Source organism: Narcine bancroftii, chromosome 10 (assembly GCF_036971445.1).
Source record: "Narcine bancroftii isolate sNarBan1 chromosome 10, sNarBan1.hap1, whole genome shotgun sequence".
Lineage (NCBI taxonomy): Eukaryota > Metazoa > Chordata > Chondrichthyes > Torpediniformes > Narcinidae > Narcine > Narcine bancroftii.
The window spans coordinates 7,165,070-7,184,154 of record NC_091478.1 but is presented as its reverse complement, the minus strand read 5'-3'; the positions used below and the strand labels follow the sequence as shown (position 1 = coordinate 7,184,154).

The 19,085-nt window shown below is 39.0% G+C and overlaps 1 protein-coding gene across 5 annotated transcripts in view; it reads left to right on the top strand.

The window, feature by feature from the left end:
- The window catches only part of dock1 (dedicator of cytokinesis 1), a 354,235-nt gene that overhangs the window by 241,105 nt on the left and 94,045 nt on the right, over window positions 1–19,085 (top strand). For 4 of the 5 annotated variants that reach the window (XM_069899676.1, XM_069899674.1, XM_069899675.1 and 1 more), the window contains exons 31-32: window positions 4,707–4,807; window positions 18,393–18,451. In XM_069899676.1, coding sequence (XP_069755777.1) covers window positions 4,707–4,807; window positions 18,393–18,451 — 160 coding nt within the window. Of the gene's footprint in view, window positions 1–1,628; window positions 1,696–4,706; window positions 4,808–18,392; window positions 18,452–19,085 lie in introns of those variants that run through there. The other variant, XM_069899678.1, reaches the window with a different exon arrangement.

Genomic DNA, 19,085 nt, shown 5'->3' with positions numbered 1-19,085 from the left:
AGAGCAATTTAGAAAAAAGTGGTTGCTAGCTATACGAAATATATAGCTATAGCTATACTGTATATCCAAACTGAGCCGACTTTCCTGCTCTTTCCCCACAGCCCTGGGTTAGTCTTCACACTGATCCCACTGCTACGCTCTCTTCCCACAGCCCCGTGTCGGTCCCCACATTGATCCTTATTTACAAATAAAATGTTTATAGGTACACTACAGTATCCCATATAGCTTTGCTATATAATATGGAGATGGCAGAATGTCCACATCACCTAAAGCCCAATTTCATAGAACATATGGTGGACGTTAAGCAGTGCATTCCTGTACAAACTTACGAACAGCGCGGGACTCAAACCACAGTCCCGATAGTTGGCGCTGTAAAGGTTGAATATGCCACCATTAGTACAAACTCCTTACAGACTGCGTGGGACTCGAATCCCGGTCCCAGTGGCTGGCGCTGTAAAGATTGAATCTGCCACCGTTAGTGCAAGCTCCTTACAGATAGTTTAGGACTCAAACCTCTATGAGCTGGGTGCAGGCTATTGGGACTAGGGAAAATATGGTTTGGCACAGACTAGAGGGGCTGAGGTGGCCTGTTTCTGTGCTGTAATATTTCTATGGTTCTACGGTTCTATAACCCTGGTCCCAGTCACTGGTGCTGTAATGGTGTGGTGCTAACTGTGCTGTGCCACAGTATTGTTTCCTGCTTTAAGCTTTGTTCTACCTTTGATATGTTTTACATAGGGGATTCCCTTAGGGGTAAATTTCTGTTTTCCGGCATTTTCTGTAGTCTAGCAATGGCCAGATCCCAACGTTGCTGGATTATAGAGGAGCAACCTGGATAAGGATTTTAGTTAGTTGTTTGACAAGATCCCAAATGGCAGCCTGATCAGAAATTAAAAGCCAATGGGTTCTAAGCAAACTGATTGTTGAAACTAATATTGCCAAACTAGCATTCAACTTGAAGATCATAAAATGCCAGCATCGACATTTTTCATTTTCAAGTTGTATCTAAATTTAGTTCAGTTCAAGGAAACAAAATTTGATGATTGAGGAGTGTTTTAGTGACTGGTAGTCTATTTACATTGGGATTTGTTAAGGCTCAGTTCAAGATCCCTTGCTTTTTGGTATATATCAATTGAGCTTTGCAGTGTAAGGGGGCAAGATAAAGAATTTTGCGGATTGATTGTGTGATTGATAATGACTGAAAAAGCAGTACACCACAGGAACACACAAGTCAGATAAAGACAGATGGACTTTTGTTTGGGGAATTAAAAGTTAATGGGTCTGGCAAGGACGTATAAAGGCAAATATGTGTGCAAGATATCCAGAAATGATCCAGATACCCAAAGGTAGTGATATAGTAGAAATAATGCCTAAGATAAATGAGAGTCTACCAATGACCTGACCTAGTGCAAACACATTGATGTGATGGTCAAGAAAGTGCAGCATTATCTCTACTTTCATAGACTAAGGAAGTTTGGCATGTCCCTTGTCCCTTAACAATTTCCACAGCTGCACCATCAAAAGCATACTTGCTGATGTGTCACAGCACAGTATGAACACAGCTCAAGGTTGGCAGAAGGCTGTACATGCAGCTCAGTAGATAACACAAACTTCTCTTCCTTCCATAGATTCGATCTACATCTCCCTCTACCAAGGAAAGGCAGCCAACATAGTAAAGGACCCATCATACCCCGGGTACATTCTCTTCTATCTCCTCCTATCAGAAGTATGCACCAACAAGCTGAAGGACTATTTCTTCCTTACACCTGTCAGGCTCCTGAATAAACCACAGTTGGTGCTCTTTAATCTGTCTTATAATTGCAATCCTATACTCTGTAATTTTTCTCTTACACATCTGTATGAATGTTAGAGGTAACCTGTCAGTCTGTTTGCAGAAGAACCTTTATCACTGTAATAAATATTTCGTAACAAATAAATTTAAACTTAATCCAGTTACCATATTACAGTTCCACATCTTAGAAAAGGAAAATATGGCAACGGATGTCAGAGGTATTCAATTGTGACCACCTTCAATGAGGTAAATCCAGCTGCATCAACCATTGAAGTCGCCATTGCTATCTGAGAGAAAGTTATTGTTATTAACCATTTCCTCCAGGTGACCAGAGTTGATCCCTAAATTGCAACCTAAATTCATTCCATATGAAGGAATAACAAATGTGAACCACTGCCAAGGAATTCCAAGAAGAATCCAATGAGCAACAGCAACATTGCATGTGATTTTCTTTTACCTCACAGAAGACTTTGACTTCCATAAATCCAGAAGGAATGTAGACTATCCTTTACAGATTTGGCTGCTATACAGTATCCACAACAGATCTAATTCTAGTGAAGGATAGTATCAAGCAAAGCTGCATCATCACCTCAGCTCTTTTCTCAGTGCAATATTGTATGGGACAGATGCAACACCTCCATTCCAGAACCAAGATGATATGAACCTTGCATTATGCAAAGAGATGTTCTTAAGACTAGCTCCAAATTGATTAACAACTAGTCACCTGAAGCATAACAAAGGCCTCTACCACCGTGTGTCTGTTGCACAGAACCAGCTAACGAGATCCATTTTGGAGAATGTGCACAACTTCCTATGCCTTTGGAACACTTCTTCGTGAAAGCTTTATCAATTTCAAAATTCACTATCCGTGTGTGCTATCATTACCTTGGCGTGCCACCGTAGCCACCTTGGCCCATTTCGTGTTTGAACATCAAAGTCTCATACCAAGCACAAAGCTCATTCCCTACCAGGTGGTAGGGATGCTTGCCCTTCTTTAATTCTATCAGATATGAGTCATGCACAGTAGACACCCAAAGTACAGATGAGATACCATCAATGCAAAATGCTCCAAGTTCACTATAAAACAGGGAAAGATGGGAAAAGGGGTAGAAGAGGATAGTGATAGGGACCCAATAGTCAAAGGGATTGTCAGGAGATTCTGTAACCAAGATCAAGATTCCTAGGTGGTATAGTCAGGTATATCTCCATCAAATCCAGACTATTTTAACGATCACTGAAGACAGGTTAAGTTCTGGAGGATGGCAAATGTGGGCCCTTATTTAAAATGGTTTGTAACATATTTAAATAAGTATGTTTGTTGCAAGGTGAATTAAGTTTGCTGAGAACACAAAATTAGGTGCTGCAAAGGACAGTGAAAGTTACCTGGGTTTGCAAGTGAATCTAAACCAGGTGGCGAACTGAGCTAAGAAATGGCAGATGTATTTCAACTCAGAGAAGTGAGAGTGAGGTGCTGCATTTGGGCAGGACTTACTGTGTTAATAGCATCGCTTTAAAGTGTGTTATGGGGCAGAGGAAACTAGTGGTGCAGGTACATAGCTCTTTAAAGATGGTAGGACAAGATGACAGAGCAGTGAAGGGAGCATTTGTGATGGTTGCCTTCATCAGTGTAATGTGCGTCGAAAGAACCAAAGACTTGTTGGTCCAAACCAATGCTTTTATTAACTAAAAGACTGGAGGATATCACAAATAGGTCGACCAGCCCAGAATGACCTGGTCTGGCTGGGAGCAATCCTTTAAGACCTGCCAGTAGGTGTGGCTACACTCTCAGCCAATCACAGACATCCTATACTACCATCTGTACATATGTGCATATACACATTGGTGATAGAATCTGTACCATCACAATCTGCCAGAGCATTGAAGTGTTAGGGTGTCCCACTGAAATGCCACAAGTTATTGATGAGGCAATACTTGGAATATTGTGTGCAGCTAGCTGCAAGGAGGACAATATAACATTAGAAAGAGTACAGATGTTTTTGCCCAGATTAGGGAAGTTGAGATATTGTGAGAGGCTGAAAAACCAAGGCTTGTTTTCCTTAAGTGTAGGCAGTTGAGAGGAAATCTTGCTGGGTAGGCATAGATAAGATGAATCGCAACAGTCTGTTTCCCAGAGTAGAAAATCTAAAACAAGGGGGCATAGCTATAAGGTAAGGTGTTGCGATTTAGTAGGGACATGAGAAGATAATGGATGAGAGGAGACTGGTGGGATATTGAGCTTGTATGGTCAAATGGGCCTAAAGCAGGAGGGCTCGTTCTTCAGCATGGATAAGATGGGCCTGTGGGCAAGTTTCCATGCTTTAAGACTGTGAATTAATATCAATATCCCCTCCCAATTTAATGAGTCAAGCTTAGATCTAAGCATTTAGCTTAGATGGCAGAGCCTATTGTTCACATGCCTGTCCTGAAACAGATTATTCCAAGTGATGTTTCATCAAGAAATTGCTAATTGAATATAGTTGTTTGGTTTTCTCATCCTCTTGCTGTTTTGGAACAGCGCAGACCTGATAGGCAGAATGCTCCTCCATTTGTGCTGTAAATTTCTATAGAGATTATAATTTTGTTAAAGTTTTTACTTGCTCCATAAGAGACGAGACATATTTTTCTGGCCTATTTAGCATACTCATGCTAAAGGGAATTATGAACAACTGGACAATCGCATCCAGATTCCTGTAGTTGCTTGTGTACTTGTATTTCTAATATTTTTGATCCAATTCGTTTTTAATGATGAAAATCACTAATTATCCTTCACTGCTAATTTTGCAATCAAAGCAGGAGAAATATTTATCTATTTATGCAGATGGTCATCCATAAACTATTTGTTAAAATTCCACACTTTGTTTATTAGATTTTTTTTGAGGGAGATTTCTAACTTTCTATCACTGTCTTTCTACAGTTATGGAACAACTACTTTCACCTGGCTGTTGCTTTTCTCACTCAAGAATCACTTCAGGTGGAAAACTTCTCCAGTGCAAAACGTGCCAAAATAATCAGCAAGTAAGTCCAAATACAAGATTTTTTATCAAGGAAACTTGTCGATATTTTTCCTGTTTGTGACGTCTACAGCAGTATATTTCTATTGATAACATTAACAACTGTTTCACTATAACTTTGTATTTTGGTTATTACATTTTAAATTTAAGCTTGAAATGACCAACCTAAATAATCAAGAACATCAAAATTATTCTAGAATTGTGAAAGAGAAATGTAAAATTACTTCACCAAGAAAAAGGCATTATCCCTTGAAGACCAAACTTTAGAACATGCGAACGTATAAAAATAGAGTCATGAGTAAGGCTTCTCAGCTCATGAAGTCTTTCAACATTCAATCACACTGCGACCTTCCCCAGGACTCTTTCCTTTTCTGTGCCAGTTCCCCATCGCCCTCCATGTCTTTAAATACTCCCATTTCATCACCCTCTGCAGTTCGTAGTTCCCACACAACCCAATTTTAAATGAGCATTAGATAATTGTTTAACTGTGTCTTCTTGTTCAATATTCTCCCACTGGTGGAAACCTCTCATAATTTTTAATGTTATTTAAAAAAATTTAGACGTACAGCATGGTAACAGGCCCTTCCACCCATGAGCCTGTGCTGCCAAATTAACCTACAATTCCCCCCCTCGCCCTGTACCTTTTGAAGGATGGGAGGAAACCGGAGCACCCAAAGGAAACCCATGCAGACACAGGGAGAACTTAGAAATTCCTTGCAGACAGCATCAGTTTTGAACCTGGATCATTGTTGCTGAAATAGTGTTGCCCTAACTGTGCTAATCTGTTGTTCCTTATAAAGATTATATAGGAAGATTGCCCATCATTCTTTTAAACTCCAAGCAATATGGATTTAATTTATTTTGCATCTTGTGAATGGAAAACTCTTTCATGCCAGAGATCAGTTCATTGAATCTCTTTTGGACTGCCTTTAATTCCAGAATGTACTTTCATATATAAGGAGTCCAACACTCTGCACAGTACACCAGGTGTTGCTTCATCAGTAGCTTGTACAAATGGAATGATAAATACCTATTTCTAAAGCCCAACATCCTGGCAGTAAAGGACAATTTGGTATTTCCCCTCCTATCCATCAGTTCTACCTGCCTGCAGAAATTTAGCAGTTCATGCACAAGATCATTCCGTATTTCACTCATCTGCAATTTTTTTCAATTTATATAATAATTTGCTTATATGCCCTTCAAGTTCAAAAATGAGGGCAAGTAATCACAGAAAATCACCTGGTAAAGGTGACTTATTATTTGCATACATTGTTGGCAATCAAAAATAATGCTCTTTTAATTTTGATTTTTGGAAAGTCTGCACAGGTCAACAGGCCTGCAATTTAGGAATTATTAGCAGATGACCTTAGACTGACAACCAGTTTTTCAACCACCAACATTCTGATTATATGCCTGCTTTTACCAAGCAAAGACTGATTTGGCTACAACTGAGTCAAGCAGATGACACAAGACACTGAGTTGGCATGCCATTATTGTCTTTGCAAAGGATGAAAAATAGTATTAATAATTTTAATTTCTTGGCCATCATTGATGTGGGTGAACCAGAATAGGGTGCTTCAGATATTTAATCCTAGGAACTTCAATCTATCTCCTACCTCCACTTCAACACAGTTGATATGTTTAATCTCCTCTTCCAGGAATCCATGACTCTTGGTCTTGTTCATGATCTTGCTGATATTGAACTTAGAACACTACAGCACAATCAGGCCCTTTGGCCCTCAGTGTTGTGCTGACCTATGTATTCCTACCAAGCCTACCAACCTTTATCTTCTTTCTAAATTCCGACTCGATATTGTTAGAGATCCTGCCTATGATGGTGGTGTCATCTGCAAATTTATAGATGCAGTTAGAGTATTGTTTAGCCACACCCGTAATGGGTGTACTGAGTGTGTGGATAAGGGGCTAAATACGCAGCCTTACATGAATCTGCTGTAGAAAAGGATCATTGAGGAGGGGCAGTTCCTGAACCTGATTTAAAAGTCTTGTGGCACCTATAGCAGCACCAAGAATAGAGCACGTCCTGCTCCTTCATGATTGCTGCTGCTTTCTGACTGGAGGGTTCACTGTGGATATTCTCAATGGTAGGGAAAATATTGTCTTGAGATGTACTGGGCTGTGTTCACTACATTTTGCAGGGATTTCTACTCAGAGGTATTAGTGCCCCCATGCCAGGCCATGATGCACCAGGTCAACATACATGTCTTAGACATTTGTACATGGTGTTGTTGTCATTACCAAGCCACATAATCATAAGCGAGTAGAGCAGGGGACTAAGTAAGCAACTTTGTGGTGATCCTACACTTGTGGAGATCATGGAAATGATGTTCTTGCCAATCTGCACTGATTGGGGTCTGGAGGTGAGGAAATCCAGGATCCAATTGCTCATTAGGGTATTGAGCATCCTGATGTATGCATCTTTGCTGAACAAGGGATCCAGGATTTTGTGTAGAGCCAGTCAAATGGCATCTGCTGTAAACCTGTTCACTAGGAAAATTGGAATGGATCCACGTCGATGCTCAGACAGATGCTGATATGCTTCAGCGTCAGCCTCTCAAAATATTTAACTGCTGAAGTAAAGTTGTAAATTGATGCCACTGGTCAGCCATCATTTGACCAGGTTACCACACTTCTTGCGCACGAGTATGGTTGACTCCTGTTTGAAACAGGTGGGTACCATGCCCTGTCGAAGTGAGATGTTGGAAGATAGCCATGAAAACAATGGTCAGTTGTTCAGCACAGGTTTTCAGTACAGAGCCTGGCACTCTGTACAGACCAGTTGCTTTTTTTGGATTCTCTCTCCTGAAGGTAGGACTGACTGTGGAGGATCATTATGGGGATTTGGGAGTGTGCAGTGTTTGTTTCTTGTTTTGATGGTCAAATCGGACATAGAAGGCATTGAGCTCATCTTGGAGTGAAACTTTGGTGTCTCCTATTGCACCAGATTTGATGTTCTAGCAGGATATTGTCATTTCAGCCCTGCTGCAGCTGTCGGTAATCCTTTATTGTTTCCATTTTCGTCCAGAATCTCCACTTCGCCTGAGAGAAGACTTTCCTTCATTCGTATCTGCTCCTGAGTAGTTTTCTTTTTTAATTATTTTTCATAAATATACATAGTAAATTCTCCAGTATCAAAGTGTGTGTATGTATAAAACTTTTTCTTACAAAATCAAACAAAACAAACCCTTCCCCCCCCCCCCTCCCTTTTGACAGTATAAATCCACACACCGTAAGGGCTCATATTTATGTTGAGTATAAAAAAATTCTCAAATTGGAAGTCACTTGCAAATATACTACGGCAGCATCTATTATTGATCATTTTAGTGTTATAGTTATAATTATAATTGGGCCCCTGTATGATCCAAATATGGCTGCCACATCTTGATAAACATGTCTTATTTGTTCTTTAAGTTTAATTTTTTTCCTTAGGTATACAACTTTTCGATTATTCTGGGTTGCCTGTGAAGGCCACTCCTGTTATTCTTGTTAATATTTCAGTAATATCCTGCCAGAAAGGTCTCACCTTCACATACACCACATAGCATGTAACAACATTCCTATTTCTGTCCCTCGCTGAAATCCCATCTCCGATTTTGATTTATGCAGCTTATGTGGTGTGAGATATAACTGGGGTAGGAACTTATATTGCAATAATCTGTACCTTGCATTTATAATTGATGTCATGCTATCCAAATACCAATCAGACCAACATCTTTCCATTATTGCAATACCTAGATCCAACTCTCATCTCTCTCGATCTCTGTAAACCGGGTTTTGCACTTTCATTCTGAAGAGTATAAATTTAGGTGTATTCCCTGGCCAAATTATTTGTTCTATTTCACTAATTTCAAGTTTGGCCCCCATCTTTCTCTTAGCAATGATCTTAGCTGAAGAAAACAAAAGAAAATCCCATTAGCTACTCCATTTTTATTTCTTAATTGTTGAAAAGACATCAGAGATCCCTCCACATAACAGTCATCAATATATCTTATTCCTTTGTCATACTATGAATTGAACATTTTGTTACCCAGATTCCAAGGTAGCAACACATTTTTACATTATGGTTCTTAAAGATATACCTGCTTCTTTTCCCCAATACACCGATTTATTTCTTGCCACATTCTAATCATATGTATTAATATTGGGTTACCTGTCTTTTTTGTTAAAACTTAGCATTCCACTTGTAAATAAAGTCCTTCGCTGTCTCCTCTTTTCTTGAATTCAATCCCATTTGATCCAAGAAGGTGGTGGTTGGGGGTGGGGGGGGGGGGGGACTGTCTTCTTCAAAGAAGAATGATAAAAATATTGCTTGTGTAGATGAATAATACTTTTTAAAATCTGGAAGACGAAGCCTTCCCAGTTTGAATCCCACGTTAGCTTTTCCAATGAATTTCTCAGCACCTTGTTATTCCATAGGAATTATTTAATAATTTAAAGAAATGTTTAGGTAGTGCTAGAGGCAACGAGTGAATACTGTAATCTTAGCATCACCATTTCAATACAATTCACTCTTTCTACTGCAGTAATTGGCAAGTCTTTCCATTTCTGTAAATTTTTCTCTGTTTTTTTTCTAAAGCTAGAGTGTAATTACATTGATACAAGTTCTGTAAATTATTATGTTGTGGCGGATGATATTTGTGCTCATATGTCATCATGTTGAAATAATGAGACCATACCTGAAGTTGTCAGCCAGCGAAGAGGAGAGTGTTTATTACAGTGTTATCAGGCTTAATATAGACACACAACATGAGGCCTGGCATCATGACATCTGAAGTGCTAATGATCTCATGGTAGAGCTACGTTGAGTAGGTCAGGGCTTCTCAGTAGACCTATGGGTGCTGCTTAGTCACTATGCCTTGTGGCCATAGTGGCTAGTTGCCAGTAGATAGGGGGCTGTTGTGTCTAGCTGACACAAGACAGGAGCACTTTGTTCTGATTCTGCCCACTCCCTCCAAGTGGACCACTACACAATCATTATTCAGAAATATTTGATCCCATCTGTCTTCCTTTTAAATTTACCACTTTTTTGATATCTTTCATAGTCAAAATTCTTCAATGGCATTATCTCACTCTTGTCCATAATTATTTTATAACCTGATATTCTATATTTTTCTGATATTGTTTGTGATTTTATCAAGGTTTCAGCCCGGTCAGAAATATACAATTGCATCTCTTCAGCAAATAAACTAATTTTATGATATTCCTGTCCAACTTTGAAGCCCTTAATATCGAGATCTCACCTTATAATCTCTGCCAGTGGCTCGATAACTAGGATAAAAAGCACTGGGGACAGAGGACACCCGTGTCTACTTAAAGTACTCAAGGGAAAATCTGCTCTTTTCTGATTATTAGTTATAATTTTGGCTTGTGGTTTATCATCACGTCTTTATCCATTATATACATTTTCTGCCTATACCAAATGTTTGCAATGTTTTAAATAGAAAAGATCATACTAATCAGTCAAATGCTTTTTCTGCATCTAGGGAGATAGTTACTTTGATTTTGCCATATGTATTATATTAAATAGTCTACCTAGACTAATTGAAGAATATCTTCCTTTAACAAATCCCACCTCGTCTGTATGATTTAATTTTGGTAGATATTGTCCCAATTTATTAGCTAATGTCTTTGCAAATATTTTGTAATCAGCATTCAGAAGTGATGTAGGTCTGTATGATGAAGTTTTTAATGGAGCTCTACTTTTCTTCAGTGGCAGTTGAGAAAGATCCTGGGAGGATCTGAGTCTCCACTGCCCAGTCCAATACATCCATCAATACATTTTTGAATTGTCAATAGAACTCGAGAGGAAACTCATCCTTCCCTCCAGAGATTTGTTAGCGTGTAAAATACCCAAAGCTTTCTCGATTTCTTCTCTTGTGAAAAAGGCATCTAAAGCAATTCATCTAAATCAATTTTGGAAGTTCAACATTTAAAATTTGTCCATCTCATTTCTTAATGATTCTGATTTATATAGTTTCATATAATGTCTAAAAATATTATTTATTTTTTGATTGTATGTTATATCAGCCTCTGTTTTTATTGCTTTTATCATTCTAGATGACTCCTCTGCCTTTACCGACTAAGATAAAACTTCCTAATTCAAAATATTTTTGTTTGGCTTTTAATATATTTTTTTCTGTTCTATACATTGTAATGTGTTATATTTATTTTTTTATTCTCTAATAATCTATATTTCTCTGATATTCTTTTTCCAATTTTCTCTTTCTTTAAACCATACAGCTTTGTACCATATTCTCTCAAGATTTTTCATATAAGAAATCATTTGTCCTCTTAGATATGTTTTTAACGGATCCCATATTAAAAAGCTATTACTAGTGTGGCATTGAGACGCCATCTATGCGAATAATCTGATAAATCTCTTGCCAAATATTTCATTTTTACCACTCTCCTTTTTAACTGGGCAGCATTAAAAACAAATCAATCCTCATATGTGAATCAAATACCCTTGATTAGAATGAATAGTCTAGCTGATTTATCCAGTATTGGATCTAGACTGAAATTGAAATCTCCTCCGATCAGTATATTTTGTCTTCCCTCCGCTGTTTTTAAAAATATATCCTTCATAAAAGCTTTATCATTACAATTTGGTGTATAGCTATTCATAAAAGTCCATGATTCTGAATAAATTTTAAATGTGCAATTACAAATCTTCCCGCTTAGTCAGTCAATGTCTCTTCTATTGTTATTGGTATATTTTTTTTAATTAAAATCACGACTCCTCTTGCTTTTGAGCCAAAATGAAAATGATATTACTTGTCTGTGACAGTACAGATCTATCACCAATGTACATAGTGTATATAGTTACTGGATCTAGACTGTGCTTACAGCGATTGGCTGAGAGCTAAGCCACGCCTACTGTCTGGGCCTTAAAGGGTTGTGCTTGCTTTTGAGCCAAAATTAAAATGATATTACTTGTCCCAGCCATCCTATTTTTAATTTAGCATGTTCTGATTTGGTAAGATGTGTTTAATTTGTTTAGGTGTGCCAAGACCCACTTCCTGTTCATCCCGTTAACAATAAATTTTAATGGGATCTCCATATCGATTTTTAAACAAATATTATTTTCAATTGTTTAAATAATACAGTGATCATTCCCCTTTAAAAAAACACATATAATGTCCTTGCCCTGACGGTGACGTAAACAGAAAAACCCGCGAAAAACGTCCGCGGAAGAAGAACCCCACCCTTTCTCCCTTTACCACCATCTTTTATAGATACTCTTCCCCGGGCGCCATTCTCCACCAGAGTCTCCACTCTGCTACTACCTTTCCCAAGTTTTCGCTCTCTGTGAAAATTTCAATAAAATTTACTTTTCAACAATAAATACAACATTACTTCACATTCTTCTTCTTTGGAAACCTTAGTCTTTTCATAAACGTCGCAGGAAGTCTTCCACCTCGTTTTTAGTCTTGAAAAATTGCCAATTGCCGTCTGTTACTTTGACCCTCAGAGTCGTGGGGTATATCATCGAATATTTCAAGATTTTGGAACACTATTATCTTTTTACATCATCAAACTCCTTCCTATGCTTAATCAAAATAGGACTAAAATCTTGAAAAAATAGCACTTTTTCACAGTCAATCTCAGGCGGGCTATTATTTTGCTTAGAATATTCAAATACTGCTCCCAGAATTGTCTCCTATTCCCAATAGCTCAAAAGTCTTTCCATGACTGATCGTGGTCACTGATCATCGGCTCTCCTGGGTCCAAGGGTCCAGTGAGCCCTTTCAACCGGTAATTTTTCTCTGAATTTGTCTTCTCTCAGAATTCGCAGGATCCATGTTTCCAAGTTCACTGGATATCTTGATTTCTTCTTTCAGTCAATAATTCGAACATTATTTCATCTGCTAAAATTCTCCATGTAACAGACCTTGTCTGCCTGACTCCCATTTTTTCACATCTTCTTCCAAAGTTTTTTTTAGCTTATCTTGTGTTTTTACCAAGTCTACTTCTGCTTGGTTCATTCTTTCCATTAAGTCTTCAATGATTTTTTTTAATTTCAGTCATGTCTCTCATTACAGTTTCAATGCCTACAAATTGATTGCTCAAGTGTTCCATTTTCTCCAGGATAATATTTAGTTCTTGTCCTGACTCTCCAGCTCTGCCAGAGTCTGCCGGTCCCAAGGCCGCTCTTATCCCCCCCTCTCCTTTCGGGCTTTTGTTCGATGTTCCTGGCTGAGTAGAAACTTCTTCAAATTTTGTTTCTCGGCTGCCTTGGTTTCTTAGTACTTGTTCTGTCCACTTTTTGGTTAAAAAAAAATCTTAATTTTAAGATTTTAACCGTCTTCACAGAGACCTCGATCAAAACAAGTCTGTCTAAGTCCTTCACATGGCCATGCCTCCCTCCTGTGTTAGTTTTCTTGAGCTCAGGACTTAAATGCCCACAATCTGACTCTCCAAAGTTCAAGATGTGATTGTTCATCCAGGGCTTCTGGTTGGGAAAAACCCTGAATGATCTGGTGTGGACACACTCATCCACACCCTATTAAAGGAAGGCCATAACTAACTTCACTGAATATCAAGTTGAAGTTTATTGTACTGATACAACCCAACGAAACAGTAATTCATGACAGTATAAAACGTGTGCAGACAAAACACATATACACACAAATGATACATATACACACTCCATATGTATATTTATTGAAATAAATATTTTTAATAAGTAGTTGTCATGGAGAGTTGTTTTAGCAGTCATTCAGCTGTCTTATTGCCCTTGGGAAGAAGCAGTTCCTCTTAAGTGGACTCAGGAATTTGGTCTCTCCACTACTGAGCTATTTACGTGTAGTAGAGGGTGGTTGTCCCTGATCCTCGAAGTCCACAGTCATCATTTTTGTCTTGTCCACGTTAAGACTCGTTGTTATTGTTGCACCATTTCACGAGGTTTTCCACCCCTTCTCTATATTTCGACTCATCATTGTTGCTGATGAGGCCATCGACTGTTGTGTCATCTGCAAACTAAATGACACTGTTGGAACTGGATCTGGTGAATGCAGTCGTAGGTCAGTAGCATGAACAGAGGTGAGCTGAGTACACAGTCTTAAGGTGCTACAGAGCTCAGCTACAACCTTCTGCTACAACCCAGACAGACTGCGGTCTTTCTGTTAGGGAGTCCAGAATTCGGTTACAGAGAGGTGTGTTGAGTCCCAGCGAGGACGTGTTTTGAGGCGATAATAAGGCAGATCATTATGTTTGATGTAAACTACATTGATGTTTGTTGGGATTTGATGAGGTTCCACATGGAATTCAAGAGAGTGACCAAGTAAATCCAAAATTGGATCAGTTACAGAAAGCAAACATAACTTGTTGATAGGTTCTTCTTTCTTTGGAGTGCAATTATAAGCAAAGTTTCATAAGACTCCATCCTTTGCTTTTAATATCCAAATAAAGAAGGCATGAAAAAGAAATTTATAGATGATACAGGTGATAACATTATCAGGATGTTAATGGTGGTCTGGTTAGTTCAGTACCAAAGTGACAAAAAGAAATTATTCCAAAATATTCATATCTATTTATTTTTTTAATATCTTATATATTACATAAATGTGACTATTATTATATGCATATGTATGTGCATTGTGGACCGGAGAAATGCTGTTTCGTCTGGTTGTATACGTACAGTCTAATGCCTGCCACATTGACCACCGCCAGTGGGCTGATCTCGCCTCCAACCGTGCATCTTGGCGCCTCACAGTTCGGCGGGCAGCAACCTCCTTTGAAGAAGACCGCAGAGCCCACCTCACTGACAAAAGACAAAGGAGGAAAAACCCAACACCCAACCCCAACCCACCAATTTTCCCTTGCAACCGCTGCAACCGTGCCTGCCTGTCCCGCATCGGACTTGTCAGTCACCAACGAGCCTGCAGCAGACGTGGACATACCCCTCCATAAATCTTCGTCCGTGAAGCCAAGCCAAAGAAGAATGATAATAAACTTGAACTTAACACAGCAATGTGTGAGATGGAGCATTCAGGGATGTGTACCAATGTCAACAACCTTGCACTCAATTTCACCAAAACCAAGGACCTGATTATTGACTTCAGGAAGGGAAACCTGGAGAGGTACAATCCAGTGATCATTTGGGAGTATAATTTGAACCAACAAATATAAACCTTAGTTTCAACCTCTGTTTAATGGAAGATTGGTAGAGTTGGAGTTATGGAACACAGGTTATGATTAGGATCGAAGGAATTTGGCTGAAGAGCATTTCTGCCCATCCATTTGAGGCATTGAGTAAACTAACATGACAATTGACAGGCAATAAGTGGTCAAGAAAGGTGGTGATAATGGTGAGTTAGAGCTAGGAGCTGGATTATCATTATACACATGGAAACTAATTTTGGCTCATAATTCTGTGTATCAGAAAGTTGATAAGAAATAGGAGAGCCTTGAATTTTTAATCTGTAGTTTTGTGATTCAATTTTTACGTTTCCTGAAGATTTATTTATTAATTACATTTGTCATATTAGCTGGTAATGCACATTAAACATTATTTCAAAATTAATGCTCATTAACAAGGAATCTATAAAATTTGTCAGTTACAGGCAGTCCCTGTATTCAAAATGTCTGATTTACGAACAACTTGTACTTATGAACTGACAAGCCAGCCGGAAGTAGAATTCTGTCAAATTCCGGTTCGAGCGTGGTTGAGTCATCATCGCGAAAAGTACACTGTATGATACTCTCATGCGATGCCGCCCTCACCCAGTATTATGAGAGAATAGCGAACGGCACATGGCAAACATGGAAACCGATTCACAATTGAAAAGTACTGATTTGAACATTGCACCTATTCAGTTTTGTATGCTATTATTTTATCTGAATATCTCATCAACCAACAGTTTGCTGGCTCTTTACTGACTCCTTGGGTTAAAGACATCTAGAAAAGAACAGTGCAGCTAATTTACATGGCAAAAATCTTAAGTCACCTGTACTGTATTTATACCAAATCTACCAGGGGAAAAGCCCTGAAACTACTGTACTTTACATGCATAATAACCATGCTTTCAAAGTGTAAATCCAGTGCAAGTGCTGGTGATCCCCCTCTCCAGCAACAGACTCAAACCCTGACTCTCCAGCATCAGGTCCATCCTCTCTAACAGTAGGCATCTCTCCATCATCTTCTCTCACATCATCCAATTATGTTCTGTATTATTATGGTTAAGATGTTGTCGTGTATTTCTTAAGTGTTTTACATGCTTAGAAAGGTAAAATATATAGTATACTATATATGCTATATGCTAAAATAAACATTTGACTAACTGACACTAACTAAGGACTGTATGCACTTGTACCAACTTAAGTGCAAATTCAAATTAAAGACAGACCTAGGTAACAGAATTAGTTTTTAACCTGGGACCTATCTGTAGTCTGAATTATGATGAATTTGAAAACGTAATGAATTTTTGCAGTTAAAATTTGCATTTTTTCAAAAATTAGTATGTGTGGTTTTCTGTAAAAATAAACATCTCGACTAAAGAATTAAGACACGAGAAATAATTTGAATAAATTTAAATGCAAAATCGTAGTGTACTGTGACTTTTTTTTAAAAAGGAGGTTGGTATTCGCAGCTGTTTAATTAAAATTCAAAACTTGATTGCAGGCAAATCTCATAGGAGTCAAAGGTCATATATATAGAGGCTTATTATTTTGCAATCCTTGCCATCGAATAAGAGGTTGCCCTTCAGAGATTAATTCCCAAACATTTTCATTGCCTTGTGTTGAATTTAGCAGTCAGGAGATAGAAAACTTCTTTTTAAATATCCAATTTAAAATCAATCATTCTTCAATTAAAATATATTAATTCTTTGGCTTGGCTTCGCGGACGAAGATTTATGGAGGGGGTAAAAAGTCCACGTCAGCTGCAGGCTCGTTTGTGGCTGATCAGTCCGATGCGGGACAGGCAGACACGATTGCAGCGGTTGCAAGGGAAAATTGGTTGGTTGGGGTTGGGTGTTGGGTTTTTCCTCCTTTGCCTTTTGTCAGTGAGGTGGGCTCTGCGGTCTTCTTCAAAGGAGGCTGCTGCCCGCCAAACTGTGAGGCGCCAAGATGCACGGTTTGAGGCGTTATCAGCCCACTGGCGGTGGTCAATGTGGCAGGCACCAAGAGATTTCTTTAGGCAGTCCTTGTACCTTTTCTTTGGTGCACCTCTGTCACGGTGGCCAGTGGAGAGCTCGCCATATAATACGATCTTGGGAAGGCGATGGTCCTCCATTCTGGAGACGTGACCCATCCAGCGCAGCTGGATCTTCAGCAGCGTGGACTCGATGCTGTCGACCTCTGCCATCTCGAGTACCTCGACGTTAGGGGTGTGAGCGCTCCAATGGATGTTGAGGATGGAGCGGAGACAACGCTGGTGGAAGCGTTCTAGGAGCCGTAGGTGGTGCCGGTAGAGGACCCATGATTCGGAGCCGAACAGGAGTGTGGGTATGACAACGGCTCTGTATACGCTTATCTTTGTGAGGTTTTTCAGTTGGTTGTTTTTCCAGACTCTTTTGTGTAGTCTTCCAAAGGCGCTATTTGCCTTGGCGAGTCTGTTGTCTATCTCATTGTCGATCCTTGCATCTGATGAAATGGTGCAGCCGAGATAGGTAAACTGGTTGACCGTTTTGAGTTTTGTGTGCCCGATGGAGATGTGGGGGGGCTGGTAGTCATGGTGGGGAGCTGGCTGATGGAGGACCTCAGTTTTCTTCAGGCTGACTTCCAGGCCAAACATTTTGGCAGTTTCCGCAAAGCAGGACGTCAAGCGCTGAAGAGCTGGCTCTGAATGGGCAACTAAAGCGGCATCATCTGCAAAGAGTAGTTCACGGACAAGTTTCTCTTGTGTCTTGGTGTGAGCTTGCAGGCGCCTCAGATTGAAGAGACTGCCATCCGTGCGGTACCGGATGTAAACAGCGTCTTCATTGTTGGGGTCTTTCATGGCTTGGTTCAGCATCATGCTGAAGAAGATTGAAAAGAGGGTTGGTGCGAGAACACAGCCTTGCTTCACGCCATTGTTAATGGAGAAGGGTTCAGAGAGCTCATTGCTGTATCTGACCCGACCTTGTTGGTTTTCGTGCAGTTGGATAATCATGTTGAGGAAATAATTGCAAAGTAAAACCCTTTCTCCTGTACCCCAAAAATGTTACTATCCCACCTCCTTCAAACAGAGCTTGCTACCATATCAATATAATGTTTCATCTTTTCTCACACCTTTTAAGTGCCCAGTGAAATTGCTGAGACTTTTCAAACATAATTTTCATTTATAATTGTTACTTTATGTAGAAAAAATATTTCATTGCATCTTTCTGAGTCTGGAACTCCAGTGACAATAGGTGCTGTCTTGTCTAACCCTAACCCAAACCTTGCCTATTATCCAAATTTCAGCCATTTGCATTTCTCTGGCAAACTTATTTTAATTGATATTCTTTTTACACATAAACAAAAGTCTACACATCTCCCCAGAGTGATTTCCAACCTAAAACCAAACACTCACTAGGTCAGTCAGCATCTAGGGAGAGAGAGTTAAAGTTTAAGATTAATTTGTACTAATGATTTTATATTTTTCTTAGATACGGTGACATGAGGAGACAAATTGGTTTTGAGATTAGAGACATGTGGTATAATCTCGGTAAGTTAGATCTTTGAATAAATATGTACAGTTATTTTTTTATATTAAGAAAAGAATGTACTTTCTTGTCAGCTGATCTGTTTACACATTTATTTAAAGTGGAGGGTAATTTTATATGGGTAAAATTAAAGAAGGAAAGTTGTGAATTAGTGGACTTCAACACCCATACTCAGGATATTCAAAAGTTCTTTAAATTTAGTGAGGTGTTTTTCAAAATTAGTGATTTTGTAGCTTAAAACCAGTCGTCAACTTATCATGGAAATAACTTTCTGAAAATATCAGTGGTTGGTTGAGGAATAAATGTTTGAATTCACCAGAAGACTTCCTCTATTTTTTATTGGAAAGGAATTTAAACAATAAAGCATCCACAATCCTGCACAACCTTCTGTCACAGAGTCAGGAGTGCCCCCTCCCCCTCCCCATTGGGGTCAACACAGGCCGGTCTCAATTCCCCTGCATCAGGTGCATATCTGAGATGAAAATTGTGACAGAGACTGAAATATACTCAAATTTCTGAAATGTTGGAAAATTAACTGGAAATGAAAGATAGCACATTTAATTCCAGGGTATTCGGTTACTCAAAGAAACAGTGTAATTTAACTAATTTTCAGTAAACCATGAGGGAAGGAAATTT